We start from the raw sequence: 17,919 nt of genomic DNA, 5'->3' as shown, positions 1-17,919 counted from the left end.
CCATAGGTGGGCATCAGCTGAGTTTGGCCCAGTTTTGTTTTCTGCTATAACAGTGCAGCACTGAGTTCAATGCCTCACAATTGCTGCACTCTCCTCTCACCAGCACAAAGAAATGCTCTTTGCACCATGCCACTGCTGCCACAGGATTGACGAGGGATTGTGTCAGTGGTTTTTCTACTTCAGTACCTCTTTCAGCTATGTGAAGTTAAAACCAGAGCCGGGTGCAGTGGCTCACGTCTGTAATCCAAGCCCTTTGGGAGGCCGAGGTGGGTGGATCACCTGAGGTCAGGAGTTCAAAACCAGCCTGGCCAACATGGTGAAACCTCATCTCTACTAAAATTTTAAAAAGTTAGCCGGGCATAGTGGCATAGTGGTGCATGCCTATAATCCCAGCTACTCGGGAGGCTGAGGCAGGAGAATCGCTTAAATCCAGAAGGCAGAGGCTATGGTGAGCCGAGATCGCGCCATTGCACTTCAGCCCTGGGCGACAAAAGTGTGTGTATAATGTATGTAACATACATATATATAGCAATAATGTACATCTATATGTGATTTATCCCAGATATGCATGGTTGGTTTATCATATGAATATAAAATAATGTCCTCCATTATATTAATAGACTAAAAAAGAAAAATTATATTATTCTAGTAGTAGATTCAGAAAAAACAAATCTGAGACTACTTATAATAAACACTCAGCAAACTAAAAATACAGGGGAACTTATTTAACTTAAAGACGGCATCCAAAAAAAAAAAAAAACCAGGAAACAACATATTTTGAGTAAATAACACGTTACTACTTAGATCAGGAAAAAGACAAGAAAGTAGCTTACCAGTCACAGTCAACATTAAAAATGGAAAGCACCAAATTCTGTGAGACCAACAACTGTCATTTATTGTTGACAGAAATGTGAATGATATCCACTGTGGATAACAGTTTCACAGTTTCTTACAATACTCAACTTACCCTTGCTATATGATCCAGCAATCATCCTCCTTAGTATTTACCTAAATGAGTTAAAAACTTTTATCCACCAAAAAAATTTCACATATGTGTTTTTAGCTTTATTCATAATTGTCACAGATTGGAAGTAGCTTAGATATCCTTTAACAGGTGAATGGATGAGCAAACTTTAGAACATCCATACAACGGAATACTACCCAGTGATTTAAATAATAAACCACAGTAAGATGTGGAAAATCCTTAAATTTGTGGTGAGAGAAACCCTTACTAGAAGACTATATGTGGTATTATTTTCACTATATGATGTTCAGAAATAGGAAAAAATATAGAGGTAATGACAAGGTTTCTGGAAGTTTGTAGAAATGCTACTTGTAAGATATTATATTATTCTACTTTAAAAAATTAATTGACTCTTCGCAAATTATTTCCGAGGTCAAAACTGATTGCCAGTTCAACTCTCCAAAATCTGTATATCTTTTCCAAGTGTTCTCTTGAGAAATATTGTAGTTACTAAAATAATCTTCCTACTTCTCAGAATGTTTTCTGAAATTTGCTGAAATTAAATTGAATAGTATGTCATAAAAATATATGATTGAATTATTCTTATTTTAGGTCAATGCCATTTTGATTAAAAATATTGTCACTCAAAAGGAATAAAAAATTGTACATATTTTTATTTCTAAGTAAATAGTTAGAAATAATTTATTTCTAAAGCAGTTTTTAAAATTTGCACTTGCATTTATGCAGTATGGCCAGAAACATTTGACAAGATCAAAGGAGTGAACAAAAAAATCTTAGGCAATAAATCTGAGTTTTTGTTTGTTTGTTTCTATTTAGTATCCAAAGAAAATCACTGTAGAGGCCTTTTCAGTTGTTATGGCACAGTTGCTTGGAATTAATCTGGGATTGACATATGATGATATCTACAATTGTTACTGTCCAGGACCTACATGCATAATGAATCCTGATGCGATGTAAGGAGTTGTTTTTATCAACTCTATGTTTTCTCTTAAGAAATATTTCTAGTATTCCTTGATGTAGAACCTCTTGCAATATAATTTAAGAAATTTTTTTAGATACAAACGTGCTTATTTAAGACATTAAAGAAAGTATAGAATGTTGTAGAAAATGTGCTTAATAGTTCTACATTCAATGATATTATTTAGAGAAAAAGTAGATGCTAATGATTACCTTACAACAGTCTAGTTGCATTAATTGAAAAACTGTTCAGCGTCATCAGATGAAATAGTACCTAGGTAGTAAGCAGTTTGAAAAGCAACTAAACTAAGGAGATGTGAGAACTAAGAAGACATGAGAATTTTGCAATGCTTGATTCTGAACTGGATTCTTTTGCTATAAAATGCTAGAACTGTGATGTTTGGGAAAATCTGAATGGAGTTCAGGGATTAGATATTAATAATACATCTTTATTTTATGATTTTGAAGGGTCTAGAGTGCTGAGGTAGAATAACCCATTTCTATGTAAGAGCTATATAGATGTATCTAGTGTTCACAGAACACATTGTTGGCCTCTTATCTGTTTCAGAAAACAAAATTTATTTGGGGGGCTATATTTGCATTATTTCTTTTAAGTTTGAGATTATTACAAAATTACACAAAATTACACATTAAGCAGTATACTTAAATGTGTAGAAATACAAAAATTAAAACAAAGTAAAAGGAATCTAGAATTTGTACAATTTACATACCTCAATATTGGAATAACTTTTTTGATTAATTTTAACAAAGAACAAGTAACTATGATTTTTCATTAGTGCAATCAACCAAATTTTGTTTCTTAATGTTGACAATAATAGGATATACCCAAATGGAGCTTATTGTGTACCAAATATTGTTAAGTGCATTACCATTTTAACTTTCTTTACTCTCTCAGTGTCTATCATATCAAATTACAATACAAAATAATTTATTTTTTGCTTATCACCTATATTAAAAATAAAAGCACCCTCTTCTCCTTTTGGCTCTTCTCTAATTGAAGTAGTTCAGAATTCATAGTACTTTGTTGAGGAGTATTACTTTGATTCTTTTAGTACATTTATCTAAGAAGTACAATTTAATTTTAGACGATCCCATGGTATGAAGTTTTTTAGCAGTTGCAGCATGGATGAATTTAAACAGATAGTTCTGCAGCCTGAACTTAAATGTTTTCAGGATAAAACAATTTCAGAAATGACTTACCAAAAATCTGCAACTTGTGGCAATGGAATTTTGGAACCTACAGAGCAGTGTGATTGTGGCTATAGAAAGGTTAGTGGCAAAGCTTACAGGTTATCCAAAGATTTGTTCTTTCATTATGTTTTGTGTTTATTTTTTATGGAGTCTATAGATATAGATATGATATATATAAGGAGGAAATTTTTAAAAAATATTTACTATTTTTTCAAATATAAGATAGAGAGATATGGGGCATGCAATAACTGACTCATCCTAAATTTGAAATGTTTAGAGTCTAAGCCCCGGGTAAGTGTGACATCAATTTAAAAAACAGATTTTTATCATTTTAGAAGCAATGGTAGCAATATCGCTTTTTAGTACCTCACACATCAGTAGCATCAATAATATCATCATCTAATCATCCCTTAAATTCCACTAAAGTGACTACATGGTGGCTAAGTTGTTACATGTGTGTTTTCATTTATTTTCTTACCTCCTAATTTTAGTACTTGCATCTGTAGCAACTTCATTTATGTTAACTTGCTTCCAAAGAATTAAACTAATTATAGTCTTTGGTTCATTGTCATTTATGATAATATACATGATACAATAATGATACATCCATGGCCCAACTATCCCTAATTTTTCACTCTTTTCTCTATCCAAAAAGTAAATTCTATCCATATTTTTAATTTAACAATATCATTTTATAATTTGACCATAGTTTTTATTAGCTTTGAATTTTAGACCATTTAAAAAATGTAGCCTAATATTCTGGAACTGTTTTCTTCATCCCCTATATTACTAACAATATCCATGTAATTTTGTGTGACTCAACTAATTTATTCACTTTTTGTGTAATAATCCAGTATGTATGGAAATATACAATTACTGATTTTTTCTATTTATGAGCAGTTGGAGTGCTCATAGGTTTTTTCCCCCCTCGCATTCTGAAGAGTTTTATTATGTCTTGTATTTAACTCTTGATGTACATAAGCATCTTCTGGCTACACACTTAGATGTAGAATTTCTGGGTTATCAAGTGGGTGGATGATCCCTTGGCAATGGGAAATTTATTTCAAAAATAAATGTGCTAATTAACACATCCAATGGCTGTTTACTGTATAACAGGTTGTTTATTTTATACCCTATTTAGCACATAGTATTGCCAGACTTTGTCATTTTTGCCAGGGTATTTGTGTAAAATATTATCTCTTTGTGGTTTCAATTAGACTTTCCTTAATTGCTAGTAACATTGATTATATCTTCAAAGTTTTACTAACCCTGTAAGTTTTCTTTGCTGTGAAATGTCTGTCCTTTCCTGTGAAAGCTTTATTTTATTTGTATTTTCTCCTTTTTTTTTTTTTTTTTTTGGAGTCGGAGTTTCGCTCTTGTCGCCCAGGCTTGAGTGCAGTGGTGTGATCTCAGCTCACTATAACCTCCGGCTCCTGGGTTCAAGCGATTCTCCTGCCTCAGCCTCTGGAGTAGCTGGGATTACAGGTACCTGCCACCATGCCAGCTAATTTTTGTATTTTTAGTAGAGACAGGATTTCACCATGTTCGCCAGGCTAGTCTCAAACTTCTGACCTCAGGTTATCCACCTGCCTCGGCCTCTCAAAGTGCTGGGATTACAAACATGAGCCACCATGCCCCACCTCTTTCCTTTCTATTTATTTATATATTCTCATGCTGATTGATATATGTTAAATGTCTTTCATATTCTTACACTTTCTTCAATATAATTTTTATGTAAACAATTTACTTAAAACATTAATGTGTTTCCATTGAAAACTGCATTATTTCAGCTTCGTAATATGTTTTTGTTTGACTAGTGAAAGTTTTGCTCTTTCTTCATGGAAACTCTTATTTTTTTTTCTTCAGTTTTCACTCCATGCTTTGATATGGATATATTTGACTATTATATTTTAAGACCACTAATATTTCCTTTTATTAAGAGATCCAGTTAATTTTTCATTGCAATATTTGACATCTTTAAAATTTCCATTTGGTTCTTTTTTTAGAGATCTCTTCCATTTGTGAAAAGAAAAACTTTAGAGAAATATAGCAGTTTATTGAAGCACAGTATGATTCATGAATTAAACAGCACTCAGAACCAGGAGAGCTTCATCTTAACAATACTGTGTGGGAGATCTTAAGCCATAATTGGCCATGTAAGCCACACCTGCATTCCTGACCCAAAGAAAACATAAAATAATAAATGACCCATTGTTTTAAGACTCTAAGTATTTGCCATGCAGCAAATACTTACAGATAACACATAGGACTTAATGTGTGTTGCTCTGTTTTTCTCAAGATATTTGGCATACCTTTTATCATTTTCATTTAGATATGCAATCAGTTTGTAGTTTATGTGTGTGTGTGTATACACACATATATACACATAAAGTTATTAAATTAAATAGTCACAATTTATTTGAAGACTGTCCTTTCTTTATTACACTGAATCATACCCTTGATCATCAATCAAGTGAACATATGTGCATGTTTCTGCTTTTGCTCCTCTTGTATCAATAGTACACTATCTTGATAAATACACATTTCTTTTTTTTATTATTATACTTTAAGTTCTAGGGTACATGTTCACAATGTGCAGATTTGTTACATATGTATACATGTGCCATGTTGCTGTGCTGCACCCATTAACTCGGCATTTACATTAGGTGTATCTCCTAATGCTGTCCCTCCCCCACGCCCACCCCACAACAAGCCCCAGTGTGTGATGTTCACCATCATTCTGAGCAAACTATCGCAAGGACAGAAAACCAAACACCGCATGTTCTCACTCACAGGTGGGAATTGAACAATGAGAACACTTGGACACAGGACAAATACACATTTCTTATTAACTTTTGAGATATTGTATTGTATATTCTTCACACTGTTTTTCTGGTTCATAGTTGTCTTGAGTATTTTGGGCCCTTTGAATTTTATTGTAAATTTCTGACTTTTTTTCAATTGGTACCAAAAACAAAGTAGACTGATCTCCTGAAAGATATTGCATCGAATCTTTAGATATGTTTGAGGTGTACACCTCCATTTATTTGTCTGATTTTTTTTTTCTCAGCAGCATTTTGTAGTGGGAGGAAATTATTATTTCCTGTGAGAGGAAATCTATTTCTAAAGTGTTCAGAGTAATAACTAATGGTTTTTGCCAGGACGATTACTGAGTTGACAGGTCCAGCAAGCCATATAATTCAGAGGCATAGCTATGGGCTTGAGCAAAATACACAAGAGAGTCTTTCTTTTCCTTGACAGTAATGGAGACATTCATATTTAACAAGATGTGGCTAAAGGAAACTATATTAGTGTGCAGAACTTTATCTCGGGTAGCAGCTGCCTACCTGTAACATCAACAAATCGTGTACAGAGGGGCATGGAGAGTGGAGCAGTAGGCACTGGAGACTTGGAAAGGTGGGAGGAGCGTAAGGGACAAGAAAACACCTTTTGGGTACAATGTACTCTATTTGGGTGATGGGTAAACTAAAAGCCCAGAAGTGACCAAAACTGCACTTGTACCCCCTAAATCTATAGAAATAAAAAATAAGATCCTTAAATTAAAAAAGAGAAAGGTCTCAGGTTAAGGTTTTCTTAAGAAAAGTTTCCTTAATAGGGGTGGGTATCCAGTACTTAGGTTAAGAACAGTGGTGATAGCCCGGAACAAGATGATCACCAAAGCATTGTGAGTCGACAGGGTCAGCCCAACTGTCCCACAAACGAGAGCTGAGACTTTAATTTTTTCTCCTTCTACTCTTGACTCTCCAGGGTCTAAGGTGTTCGTTATCCACCTGCCATAGCTGCTCTTGTTTCATGGCCACATGATCAGATAACCAGTGTCTGTAGCAACCACTTTACCCTTTCTCCTTGCTCATCACACAAAACCAAACCAAATAGCTGGATTCATTCCTAGGTGGTTTGGCAGTTTGTTGCTTGTATACCTTATGCCATCTTAAAACATCTCCTCTCCACTGATGTGTGAGCCGAAGTCTCATCTATAATCTATGAACAAAAGACTGTGAGGTCCACAGAGGAAAGAAAGGATACTTTACTTTAGAGAGAGAAGCAATCCACAGCTTGGGAAATGCCCTTTCAGGGAAAATCAAAAGTGCATGTTCCGCAGAAGGAAGGGGGAGCTGATATATATCTTACAGAGTCAGCCTTACCTGCATATTAAGCAGGGTTGGGGAAAATCTGTGAATATTTGTGAAGGAAGTCAAGTGCCTGTGCAGTGTGCGAAAATATATGTAACATGCACTCAATGTTCACTTTGGTGTAGGGTTTTAGTATTAAAATGAGGCAGAATTTGGCTTTTTACATCAAAAAGAACCAATAGGACACAAAGATAGTCTGTGCATAGTCTCTGTAAACTGCTTAAAACTGACTTGAGATATGTGGCTGTTTATCAATAAATGACCAGTCATCTGTTCAACTAGAGGTATGGCAGGACTGCAAGGCACAGGCATCGGAGGTGTTGGGGGTGTTGACTAGCATTAGCAGCCTGTCAGGGTCAGCTGGGAAATTTCCCAGCTGCAGTTGTTTCAGGAATGCTTTTCAGGGGTTTATTTCTGCTTAATTACCAGAGAGAAATCTTATGGCAATTAATGACACTGGGATATGTGACTGATCCTCCATCCTGCTACGGATGAGATTCTATTTTTTGCTAAATCTCATTTTAGCCACAGGGAGTCCATTTTGGCTGCCTGTTGGAATATTTATATTCATTGTTTTCCCTGTTAGTTGAAACCTGCTGTAGGCAGCCTTGATGACCAATTTACAGTGTGTCCCATATTGGTGCCAGGGTGGCATGGCTACCTGTTCTGAGTAGATCAAGTCCCTTGAAGAGACTCATGTGGCAGAGAGACTTAGAGCTAACTGTATAACTTAGGCCAGGCAGGGGAAAAGGGTAGACAGGTTAAAAATATTTTGTTGGAGATGGGAGAAAACTGCAGTCTGGCAGGAAGATTATTAAAATGTTTTACGGAGACTAAGTAAACAAGCTTGTGGCTGGTACCTGTCAGTGAAATACTTCACAGACTCCAGTGACACAGGGAAGTCATAGGCATCAGGGTTACAGTGGGAGATTGTAACACTTGTTTTTAACTAGCACAGCTGTCTTCGTACATGTACACATTCCTGCACCAGAACAGCACTGTAGGGATGACACTGTAGCTAGGTTTATAGGTTTATTTTATCTATCAGTTGAATACCTTATGCTGCCATAATTCTGATTTTAACAGTAGACTTACAGCAGTTGCTTAAGTAATTTAACTATTAGGAAGAAAAGTATGATGAAGACTGTGATTATAACAAGCACTTGAATGTCAGCGTGAAAAGAATGTTCCAGTCTGACAGGAAGCCTACTAAATAGATGGAGAGGATCAGTAGTTTGTATATCTCATAACGATTTCGCTTGTTTGGAAATTCTTTTTATAGGAACCTCTACTTTATCTGAGGTGTTGATGTAAGTGTAACCAGTTACATGGGCCACTGTGCAGACTCTTCTCTGTTTGGTTAGGAGAAAATTTAAGGCAATCGTATTATTTAGTATTACTTGAGCAAGGGAGTTCAGAAACTTTTTGTTGCACTCTAAGGCTTTCTACAGTGTCATTAGCTATCTAACCAATGGTAGTGGATAGGTTTTTGAATTATATCTCTAGTATCTCTAGTAACATAAACCCAAGCACTTAGAAGTAATAGTTCTAGGATGTTTTTACCTATACTATCTTTACATCCTGTTAGCATAGACCTTTTAGTTTTATAATAAAGAGAGAGCAGGGGTCTTTTCATAAGCAAGTCTGAACCTTTTATGTGTAACCTGTTGAGGCAATGGTGTGCCCATCCCTATCCAGGCAGATCAGACCCTATGTCCCATATAAACACAAAGCCTGGTGAAGGCACAAGCAATGCCCTCAAGGGTGTGTTCACTAATTAATTTATTCATGGTAAATATTGACAGTATTGAATTGAATCATGAATCATTTGAATAGTAGGGACATACCTTTCTTTATTCAATCTAGACTATATTTATCTATCCAGTAGTTTAAAGATCGAGGAGGTCTACTGGTATAGAATGGGTTTCTAACATTAATAACATGGGACAAATTAAACCAGGAAGTGGTAATATTTGAGTCTTGAGGCGATTGGACTCAGAGTCAACAGGGAAAGCAGTTGGTCCAGATAAGTGGTGATGTTAAGGATACATGAGAAGTCAGTGACAAGTATTGTCAATGTCACATGTTTACCATGAATGAACGTGGGAAGTTATTGGTGAATCTAACCATCTGATAGGTTTCTTTTTGTAACAACACTTTAGGGCAGCTTAGCCAAAGTGTTACCGTGTCAGTCTATGCAGTGAGACCAAGGGGCAGTTATAAAGAAGAGAGTAAAATGTATTTTGAACTGGACTAATCAACATAACCATTCACAAAGCTCTGGAACAAAGAGTTTAGCCAGGCAAAAAGTCTTCTAGTTTTGCAAAGGCTTATGGGTGTCTAAGTATTGGAATACACGGAACTATCCCAGCGTGGCGTAAGATATCCAGGATAGATAAGATTGCTAATGTTATAATAATGGAAACAGTTATAAAGTAATCATAAAGACTGGGCACGTTAGTTTAGAATAACTAAAGACTGGGCACGTTAGTTTAGAATAAGTAAAGCAAAGATAAGTGTTCTATTTTACATTGGATAGTAACAATCATGAAAACTCCTAAAGTGATAAGAACAATGAATATTATAAGGTAAATATAAACATTGATTCATCCAGACCATATAGGCCTGGAGTTTTGTGAGAGCGCAGTCTACCTCAGTTGTCATCCTTTTCTTGTCTTGGCATTGAAGCTTTAGTCAACCTGAGCTTAGTGTCAGATATTGATGCTGAAGTCCAGTTCTCAGCAGAGTCTGGTGTTGTTTTTAGGTGAGATATATGTACTCAGGAGTTAATGACCTGTATCTTAGCAGCACAATGGGTTAATTAAGTGTACTTGAAATGCACCTTTCTAGTGGGATTGGAGGGAGTCATTCAGCAATATCTCTTCTAATATATAAAGTCTTTAGGCTGGACATTATGATATTGGGGTTCATCTCCTGGTTGATGACTGTAAAGGGACTCACAACCAGCTGTTAGTCTTTAGAGCCTTAACAAGTCCTCCAGGACTTGGCAGCAGGTCAGGAGATCTCCTTGTATCTGAGTAGGGGAAAATATTTCTTTGGTTAAATATATGGATTGACCTGTGACCACCTCAAAAGGGGAAAAGCAACTCCGGTGGGGATAGACTTCACAATTACCAAAACCAGAGGAAGAGCTTCGGGCCCGGGCAGATTGAAGCTGCTTGTAATTTTAGCCAATTGAGTTTAATATTCTCTTGGTTCATTTTACAAGCCCAAAAGATTGGGTGTGGTAAGCACCACTGAAATGTCATAGAATAGGCCAAACATTAGCAACTCATTTTAATGCTTGGCCAGTAAAATGAGTTCCCTGATCACTATGGAACTTGGTGGAACTCCATAGGTAATTTTCTCATGAAGTACTTTGGCTACTGGCAGCACTGTGGCTTGTCTGCAGGGGAAAGCTTTCCCGCTGTAAAACTACATATCTATCATGACAAGTACATATTTGTATCACTGAGAAAGGGAATATTGGATAAAGTCAGTAGTCAGTTTTAGAAAGGCCCTTTTCGCAATGGGAATTTGCCTGGGGTAGCCCTTAAGGACTTCCCTGCATTGTATAAGAGTGAATTTTGCCTAATATATTAACTTGAGAAGCAATCACCAGGGAGAATCCCCACCAGCACTGTTTACACCATTAGATCCTTTGGTCAGAACTCTAATGGTGGGGTTATATACAAAAGTAAGAGTGACCCTTGGTAAATTTTCTAGAAGGACTGAATGTCTGTTAGGGTTAGCCCATAGTTGGGATCTGGGATTATAGATAGAGCCTCGTTTTGTCTAATTTTCCTTTTCAAGTTCTGAGCACTTTTTTGAGATGTTGTTTCAAGAGATTTTTAGAACAGGATGTAAGGATGGAGCCTGGATTAAGACAGTCATAACAGAAGAGGGGGGTGTTGTTTAAGGCTGCAGACTTAGCTGCACTCTCAGCTAGATGTTTGCCTTTGCTATTTTCGGTATGTCAAAAGGAATTGCCTTGAATTTTAATGATGACCCGAGCCCTAGGAACTTGAGTGGCATCAAGATATAACAAAATGTGGTCTCTATTTCTGATGAGCAGTCCAGAAGAGGTTAGAAATCCTCTGTTTCCAGAGAATTCCAAAATCATGAGCAACCCAAAAAGCATACCTGCTATCTGTGTAAATGTTTGCAGTTTTATCTTTGGCCAACAGGTAAACTCGGGTAAGAGCATTGAATTCTGCCTGTTGGGCAGAAGGCCTGATTCAATAGTTTGCAGGGAAACAACTGCAAACCTAGCTTAATAGAAGCCAGTAGGGGCTCTGAAAAAAGGCCCATCAATCTACCAGACAAAATCAGAATTGGGTAAGGGCATTTCCTTTAAATTCATATGGGGTGAAAGAAGAGTGTAAAGGTAATGCAGTCATAGAGAATCTTCTGGTGAAGGTAAAAGAGGAACAGAGTTGAGGAGATTACAACAGAAAATAGGTTGGGAAAGAGAAGTATTTCATTGGCAGTCAGTAGCCTGGCTGAAAGATACTGGATTTGGCGAGAAGTGAGAAGGGCTTTAATTGAGTGAGGAGCATAAACAGTGAGAGGAAATCCCATTACTATTTTCTCGGTGGCTTTTATAAGGACGGTGGTTGTGACAACTGCCTTGAAACATGGTGCTAGCCCCGAATAAACACAATCTAGTTTGGCATTCTAGTAACCAGTTGGGTAAATTATTACCTCCATGTGGTTGAGTTCAAACTCCCTCTTGCTCATGAACAAAAAGGGGGAAAAGGGAGGTCATAAATAGAGTGTCCCAAATTGGGGGGCGGAGGGTGTTGGGCAGAGGACAGCTTATCTTTCAGAGACTTAAAGTCCTGTTCACCATTAGTAGTCCAGGTAAGGAGGTCAGGAGAAGAGGCCTTAATCAGGATATATAAAGGTTGTGCCAGTAAAGCAAAATTAGTGTTCTAAGCTCTGCAATAGTCCATGTTTCCTAGAAAGTAGCCCAAAGTTTTGCCTTTTCATAGTGGGAAAGGGGAAGTAAAATATGCCTTGAAGACAGAAAGGGTTGATGTTGAGTCCCAAGGGGTCAGCAAATGTCCAAGAGATTTAATTGTCATCAAAACTGTAGTTTATCTTTAGAATCTTTATGGCCCTTAAGACATAGCTGGTGAAGTAAATGGAGAGTGTGTCAGTGAGACAGGTATTTCATAAGGGAGAACACAAAAGCAAATCACCAATGTATTGCAATAGAGTTGGGCTATGTGAGAAGGTTATGCCTTTTTTTTTTTTTTAATTATACTTTAAGTTCTGGGATACATTTGCAGAACATGCAGGTTTGTTACATAGGTATATATATGCCATGGTGGTTTGCTGCACTCATCAACCCATCATCTACATTAGGTATTGCTCCTAATGCTATCCCTCCCCTAACCCCCCATCTCCCCAACAGGTCCCGGTGTATAATATTCCCCTCGCTGTGTCCATGTGTTCTCATTGTTAAACTCCCACTTATGAGTGAGAACATGCAGTGTTTGGTTTTCTGTTCCTGTGTTAGTTTGCTGAGAATGATGGTTTCCAGCTTCATCCATTTCCCTGCAAAGGACATGAACTCATCCTTTTTTTTATGGCTGCTTAGTATTCCATGGGATATATGTGCCACATTTTCTCTATCCAGTCTATCTAGTCTATCTATTGGTGGGCATTTGGGTTGGTTCCAAGTCTTTGCTATCGTGAACAATGCTGTAATAAATATACATGTGCATGTGTCTTTATAGTAGAATGATTTATAATCCTTTGGGCATATACCCAGTAATGGGATTGCTGGGTCAAATGGTATTTCTAGTTCTAGATCCTTGAGGAATCGCCACACTGTCTTCCACAATGGTTAAACTAATTTACACTCCCAACAACAGTGTAAAAGAATTCTTATTTCTCCACATCCTCTCCAGCATCTGTTGTTTCCTGACTTTCTAATGATCCCCATTCTAACTGGTGTGAGATGGTATCTTAATGTGGTTTTGATTTGCATTTCTCTAATGACCAGTGATGATGAGCTTTTTTTTCATGTTTGGTGGCCGCATAAATGTCTTCTTTTGAGAAGTGTCTGTTCATGTCGAGAAGGTTATGTCTTTTAAGTCAGCCTGTAAGATCTGGGAAAAGTAGGTAAGGCTTTCAGTGCATCCTGGAGGGTGCACTGTTCAGGTGAACTGATGGCCCTTCCATGTGAAGGCAAAAAGAAACTGACTTTCGGGGTTGACAGGGATGGTGAAAAAAAGTACTACAGAGATCAACAGCAGAAAAATATTGGGTGTTAGAAGGTATATTGGTTAAGAAGGTATGTGGAACAAGCACAACAGGATGCAAGGGAATAAAATGTTATGAATGGCTCTAAGATCCTGGGCAAGTCTCCATTCCTTTCTATTAGCTTAGAAACAGGTAGAAGGGATATGTTACAGGGACTGGAATAAGGGACTATAAGTTCCTTGAAAATGAAATTATTGACAATGGGTTCTATACCAGCTAAAGCCTCATGGTGGAGGGGATATTATTTTATGTTCAGTAGAGGTTTGTTAGGATCTATTTGTGTAGAAATGGGTGGTGCTGACTGGATCAGGCTGACATTGGCATTGATTTATTCCCAAAGGATTTCAAACAGTTTCTTGAGAACTGGATGTCCAGGATCAACTGGATGACTGGAGACTACTAAGGGGAATACATGGCTGAGGTCAGAGGCTGAAGTCTCAGGCAAGGAGACCTTTAAAACAATGTCTCCCTTATAGGTGAAAAAAAAACAAGCTTGGTATTTTTCAAGAAAGTCCCTTCCTATTAGGTTTATTGGGGCAAAAGGAAGAAGTAAAAAGCTGCAATGCCAGTAAGAGGCCCTAGTTGTTAAGAAACTAGTTCAGACTTGAAGATAGTCTTAGATTGGTTAGTGACTCAGCCATATGAATAGCTTGGTCACTCTGGGTGGGTGGATTTTAAAAGGAGTCAAGGTTAAGCATAGATGCAGTGTCTGTTACAACTTGGACTATTCTGTTGGTAATTTTTAAGATAAACCTCTCCGAACCGATTGACTGAAAGGAGAGGAAAAATCTCCCATGTCTCCCTGGAGTACCCCTAGTTCTGATCAATAAATATTTCTCTTATTGTTTCCAAGAAGGGAGCTTCTTTATCTTATTGGTGTCCTTCTGAAGCCCTCATTTATATTTTTTTACAGTCTCATTTCAAATGCCAGAAAAAGCAAATTATACCTCTTGCAGCAGATAAAACTAATTTCTAACTATTAAATGGAGTTTGCTGATATGGGAGAGACTTTACGAGTTGTTGAATATGCAAGGCCATGAGTTTATCTGTCTTTCTTGCCATTCTAGTGCCTTGGTGGCTTTAGCCTCTTTTTTCTTTTCTAGGATTTTAGAGAGGTGATTGGCCAAAGAAGCTATATCATAGAGTCTCTTAGAAGGCCAGTTGGGATCATATTGCTTAGCCAGGGTGCTAAGGGCTTTAACTTACTTGAGGGAAAGTGAGTTTAAAAAGATTTATAATATCATCAGTTAGATCTTTGATACCAGAATTTTGTAGAAAGCCTTTTGAATTGGCCAGGCACAGTCGCTCACGCCTATAATCCCAGCACTTTGGGAGGCCGAGGTAGGTGGATCACCTGAGGTCAGGAGTTTGAGAGCAGCCAGACCAACATGGTGAAACCGCTTCTCTACTAAATACAAAAAATTTACAATAAAATAGCCGGTTGTGGTGGTATGCGCCTGTAATCCCAGCTATCCAGGAGGCTGAGGCTGGAGAATCACTTGAATCCAGGAGGTGGAGGTTGCAGTGAGCCGAGATCGTGCCACTCCACTCCAGCCTTGGCAACAGAGTGAGATCTGTCTCAAAAAAAAAAAAAAAAAAAGAGAAAGAAAGAAAAAAGAAAAAAGAAAGCGTTTTGAATCAGTCAAAGGAATCAATGACAGATTTGTCTTTTTTCTGAGTCAATGGCATTCCAATTAGTTTGTCAAGAAAGAGTGCCGAGATGGCTTTAATCAATTCAACAATTGTTTTTCTCACCACTTCAAAGGCTATTTCCTTAGTAGGCTGAAAATCATCTTGGGGCTTAGTCCAGTCATCTAAACACATCCATCCTTGGGTTAAGACATTTTCCACTAACATTTGAATCAACTAGTGAACATCAAGAGGTCCTGGCTGGTAAACATTTATAATCAAACTAAAGCAGCATTCAAACTCAAGCAAGTCTATTTTAGGATTAGAAAAATCTTTGACTAATGCTGGAAAGCTCAGACTTTGTCCCAGGACAGTAAGAGGTAATCTGCAAGCCTGGTTAGCAATCCTTTTAAAAGGTGTGGTCAGAGGGCTTGCAGAATTAGCAACTGGAGGGGGTTGCTCATGAGTAGAAGGTGAAGGAAAGAAAGGCAGCTCAGAGAGAAGTGTTTGGCAGCAAGGGGCTAATGCATATGGGGGTGACATTGGTGGAGTTCAAGGAGAAAGGCAAGAAGGGACAGTGTCCTTTTTAGATTTGGATTTAGGGTCCGATTTAGAAGGATTTTCAATTTTTTTAAGATCTTGATTAAGTTTTGATTTAGTCTCATTTAAAGGGGCAAGTAGAGATCCTTGATTTCACTTAGAGCTTTCCTTTTAGCAAATGAAAAAGACCTCACATTGCTTTTGAAAGGTGTGGAATCTTCTGTTCTTTATTGCGCATGTAGATAAACTGATTGAGACATGTTAAAAGTTCCCCATTGTGGCCAAGAAAGCTTTAAGTTATATCGACTTATTTTTATCCAGGATACCAAATATTAACAAGAAATTTTCCTATAGTTTTTAAACATGTGTAAACCCCAGAGTCTCTGATAGTAGTTGGTCCAAAACCATTTCCATACTGGGTAAGTTACACACAGCACTCACCTAAAGAAGGTGGCCTTCCCAGTGCAACCTTGGTGCAGGCATCCCTGCTAGACTGCAGGTGGACTGCAGGCCACAGCTGAATGGGCAGACTTTTTCTTAAAGAAAACAGTTCCCTAGATTTCAATCTAAAAGCATGAACTCTTAGATTCAATAGCGCTTACCCAGTTCTTGCCCAGTGTAACCAGGAAGCAATTGAACTTAGGAATTTTTCAAGGCAGTGCCAAGAAAGAAATCAGGGGCCACTGTGGATCCCATCCCATGTTGCCAGAATTGTTAACAAAAGACTTTGATATCCATGAAGGAAGAAAAGGAAAAGACTATTTTCAGAGGGAGTAGCAATCTGTAGATTGGGGAACATAGCTTCCAGTGAAAGCTAGAAGTTCATTCTCTGCAGAAGGGAAGAGGGAGGTGGTATATATGTCTTACAGAGTCAGCTTTATACACATACTGCACAAGATTGGGAGAAATCTATGAATACTCATAAAGGAAGTCAGGCGCGTGTACAGTGAGTAAACATTCGTGTAACATATGTTCTACATTCATTTCACTTTTAACTAGCACTAAAATGAGGTGGAATTTGGCTCTTTATGTCAAAAGGGGACTGTAGGGCACAAAGACAGTTTGTGTGCAATCTCTATAAGTTGCCTGAAACTGGCTTGAAGTTCATGAGTGTTTATCAATAAAGAATGTTTATAAGACCAATCTTCTGTCCAGTTGGAGTTGTGGCAGGACCACAAGGTATGGGAGAGGGTTATCAGCTGGCACAGAATTAACTATACCAGAATACATGACTACCCCTTCATTTTGCTAGCCATGATATTCTGGTTTCTGGTGTGTCTCATTTTAGCCACAAGGAGTCCACTGGGGAGGACTGCCAATATGTCTGTTAGGGATACTTTAAGAACCTGTAAAATCAACACAAGTTATTTACTTACAAGCACAGCACACACAACCCCATTTGGAAAAGGAGAAATAGACAAGAAGAAATGAGTAACAGGCCTCAAGCAAGTCTGAAACCCAAGAGAGCCAATGATGGGCATTCAGACTCCTGAATAATTTCCTTTGACGACATGTCCTGCATCTTCTATAAACAGGTACAGGGGGCTCCAGGCATTGGGTCGCCCCATCCCTATGGTTTGGCTAGGCTCAATCAATCCAACACCACCAGGCTGGCATTGCATGCTGGTTGCTGTATAGTTCTGGGGTCTCTGTGTTAGTTCCACTCTCACAGTTCCACTAGGCAGTGCTCTGGGGAGACTCTGGGGTGGCTTTGCCCTTGCAACAAGTCTCTGCCAGGCCTCCAGGTTTTCAAGGACATCCTTTGAAATCTGAGTGGGAGCTGCCATGCTTCCACAGTTCTTACTTTCTGCAAGCCTGCAAAATTAGCACCATGTGGATTCCACCAAGGTTAATGACTTGTACCATCTGGAGCTGCGATAGGAGCTATACCTATGGCTGTTGCAGCTGAGGCCATGGTAGCTGCAGGGCATTGTGCAGCAGGGCCAGGAGCAGTATCCTGAGGTGGAATTGGTCAGTGAGCTCATGGAGAGTGCCCTGGACTTGTCCTCTGAAGCCATTCAGCCCTCCTAGGCATCTGGGCCTCAAAGGTATCTGAAATGCCTTTGGGGACTTACTTTCATTGCTTGAGGAATAGCACTTGGCTTTTGTATTAGTTCATTTTCTCAATGCTATAAAGAAATACTTGGTACTGGGTAGCTTATAAAGAAA

At 38.0% G+C, this 17,919-nt stretch overlaps 1 protein-coding gene across 1 annotated transcript in view; it reads left to right on the top strand.

Annotated features, from left to right (window-relative positions):
* LOC112630041 (A disintegrin and metallopeptidase domain 3-like) overlaps positions 1 to 17,919 on the top strand; it is an 80,325-nt gene that overhangs the window by 33,526 nt on the left and 28,880 nt on the right. Inside the window, exons 11-12 of the mRNA XM_025394075.1 lie at positions 1,802 to 1,938; positions 3,049 to 3,232. Coding sequence (XP_025249860.1) covers positions 1,802 to 1,938; positions 3,049 to 3,232 — 321 coding nt within the window. The remainder of the gene's footprint in view (positions 1 to 1,801; positions 1,939 to 3,048; positions 3,233 to 17,919) is intronic.

Source organism: Theropithecus gelada, chromosome 8, assembly GCF_003255815.1.
Source record: "Theropithecus gelada isolate Dixy chromosome 8, Tgel_1.0, whole genome shotgun sequence".
NCBI classification, from domain to species: Eukaryota; Metazoa; Chordata; class Mammalia; order Primates; family Cercopithecidae; genus Theropithecus; species Theropithecus gelada.
Note: the sequence above shows the minus strand (reverse complement) of the source record. Positions and strands in the feature narration are given on the sequence as shown.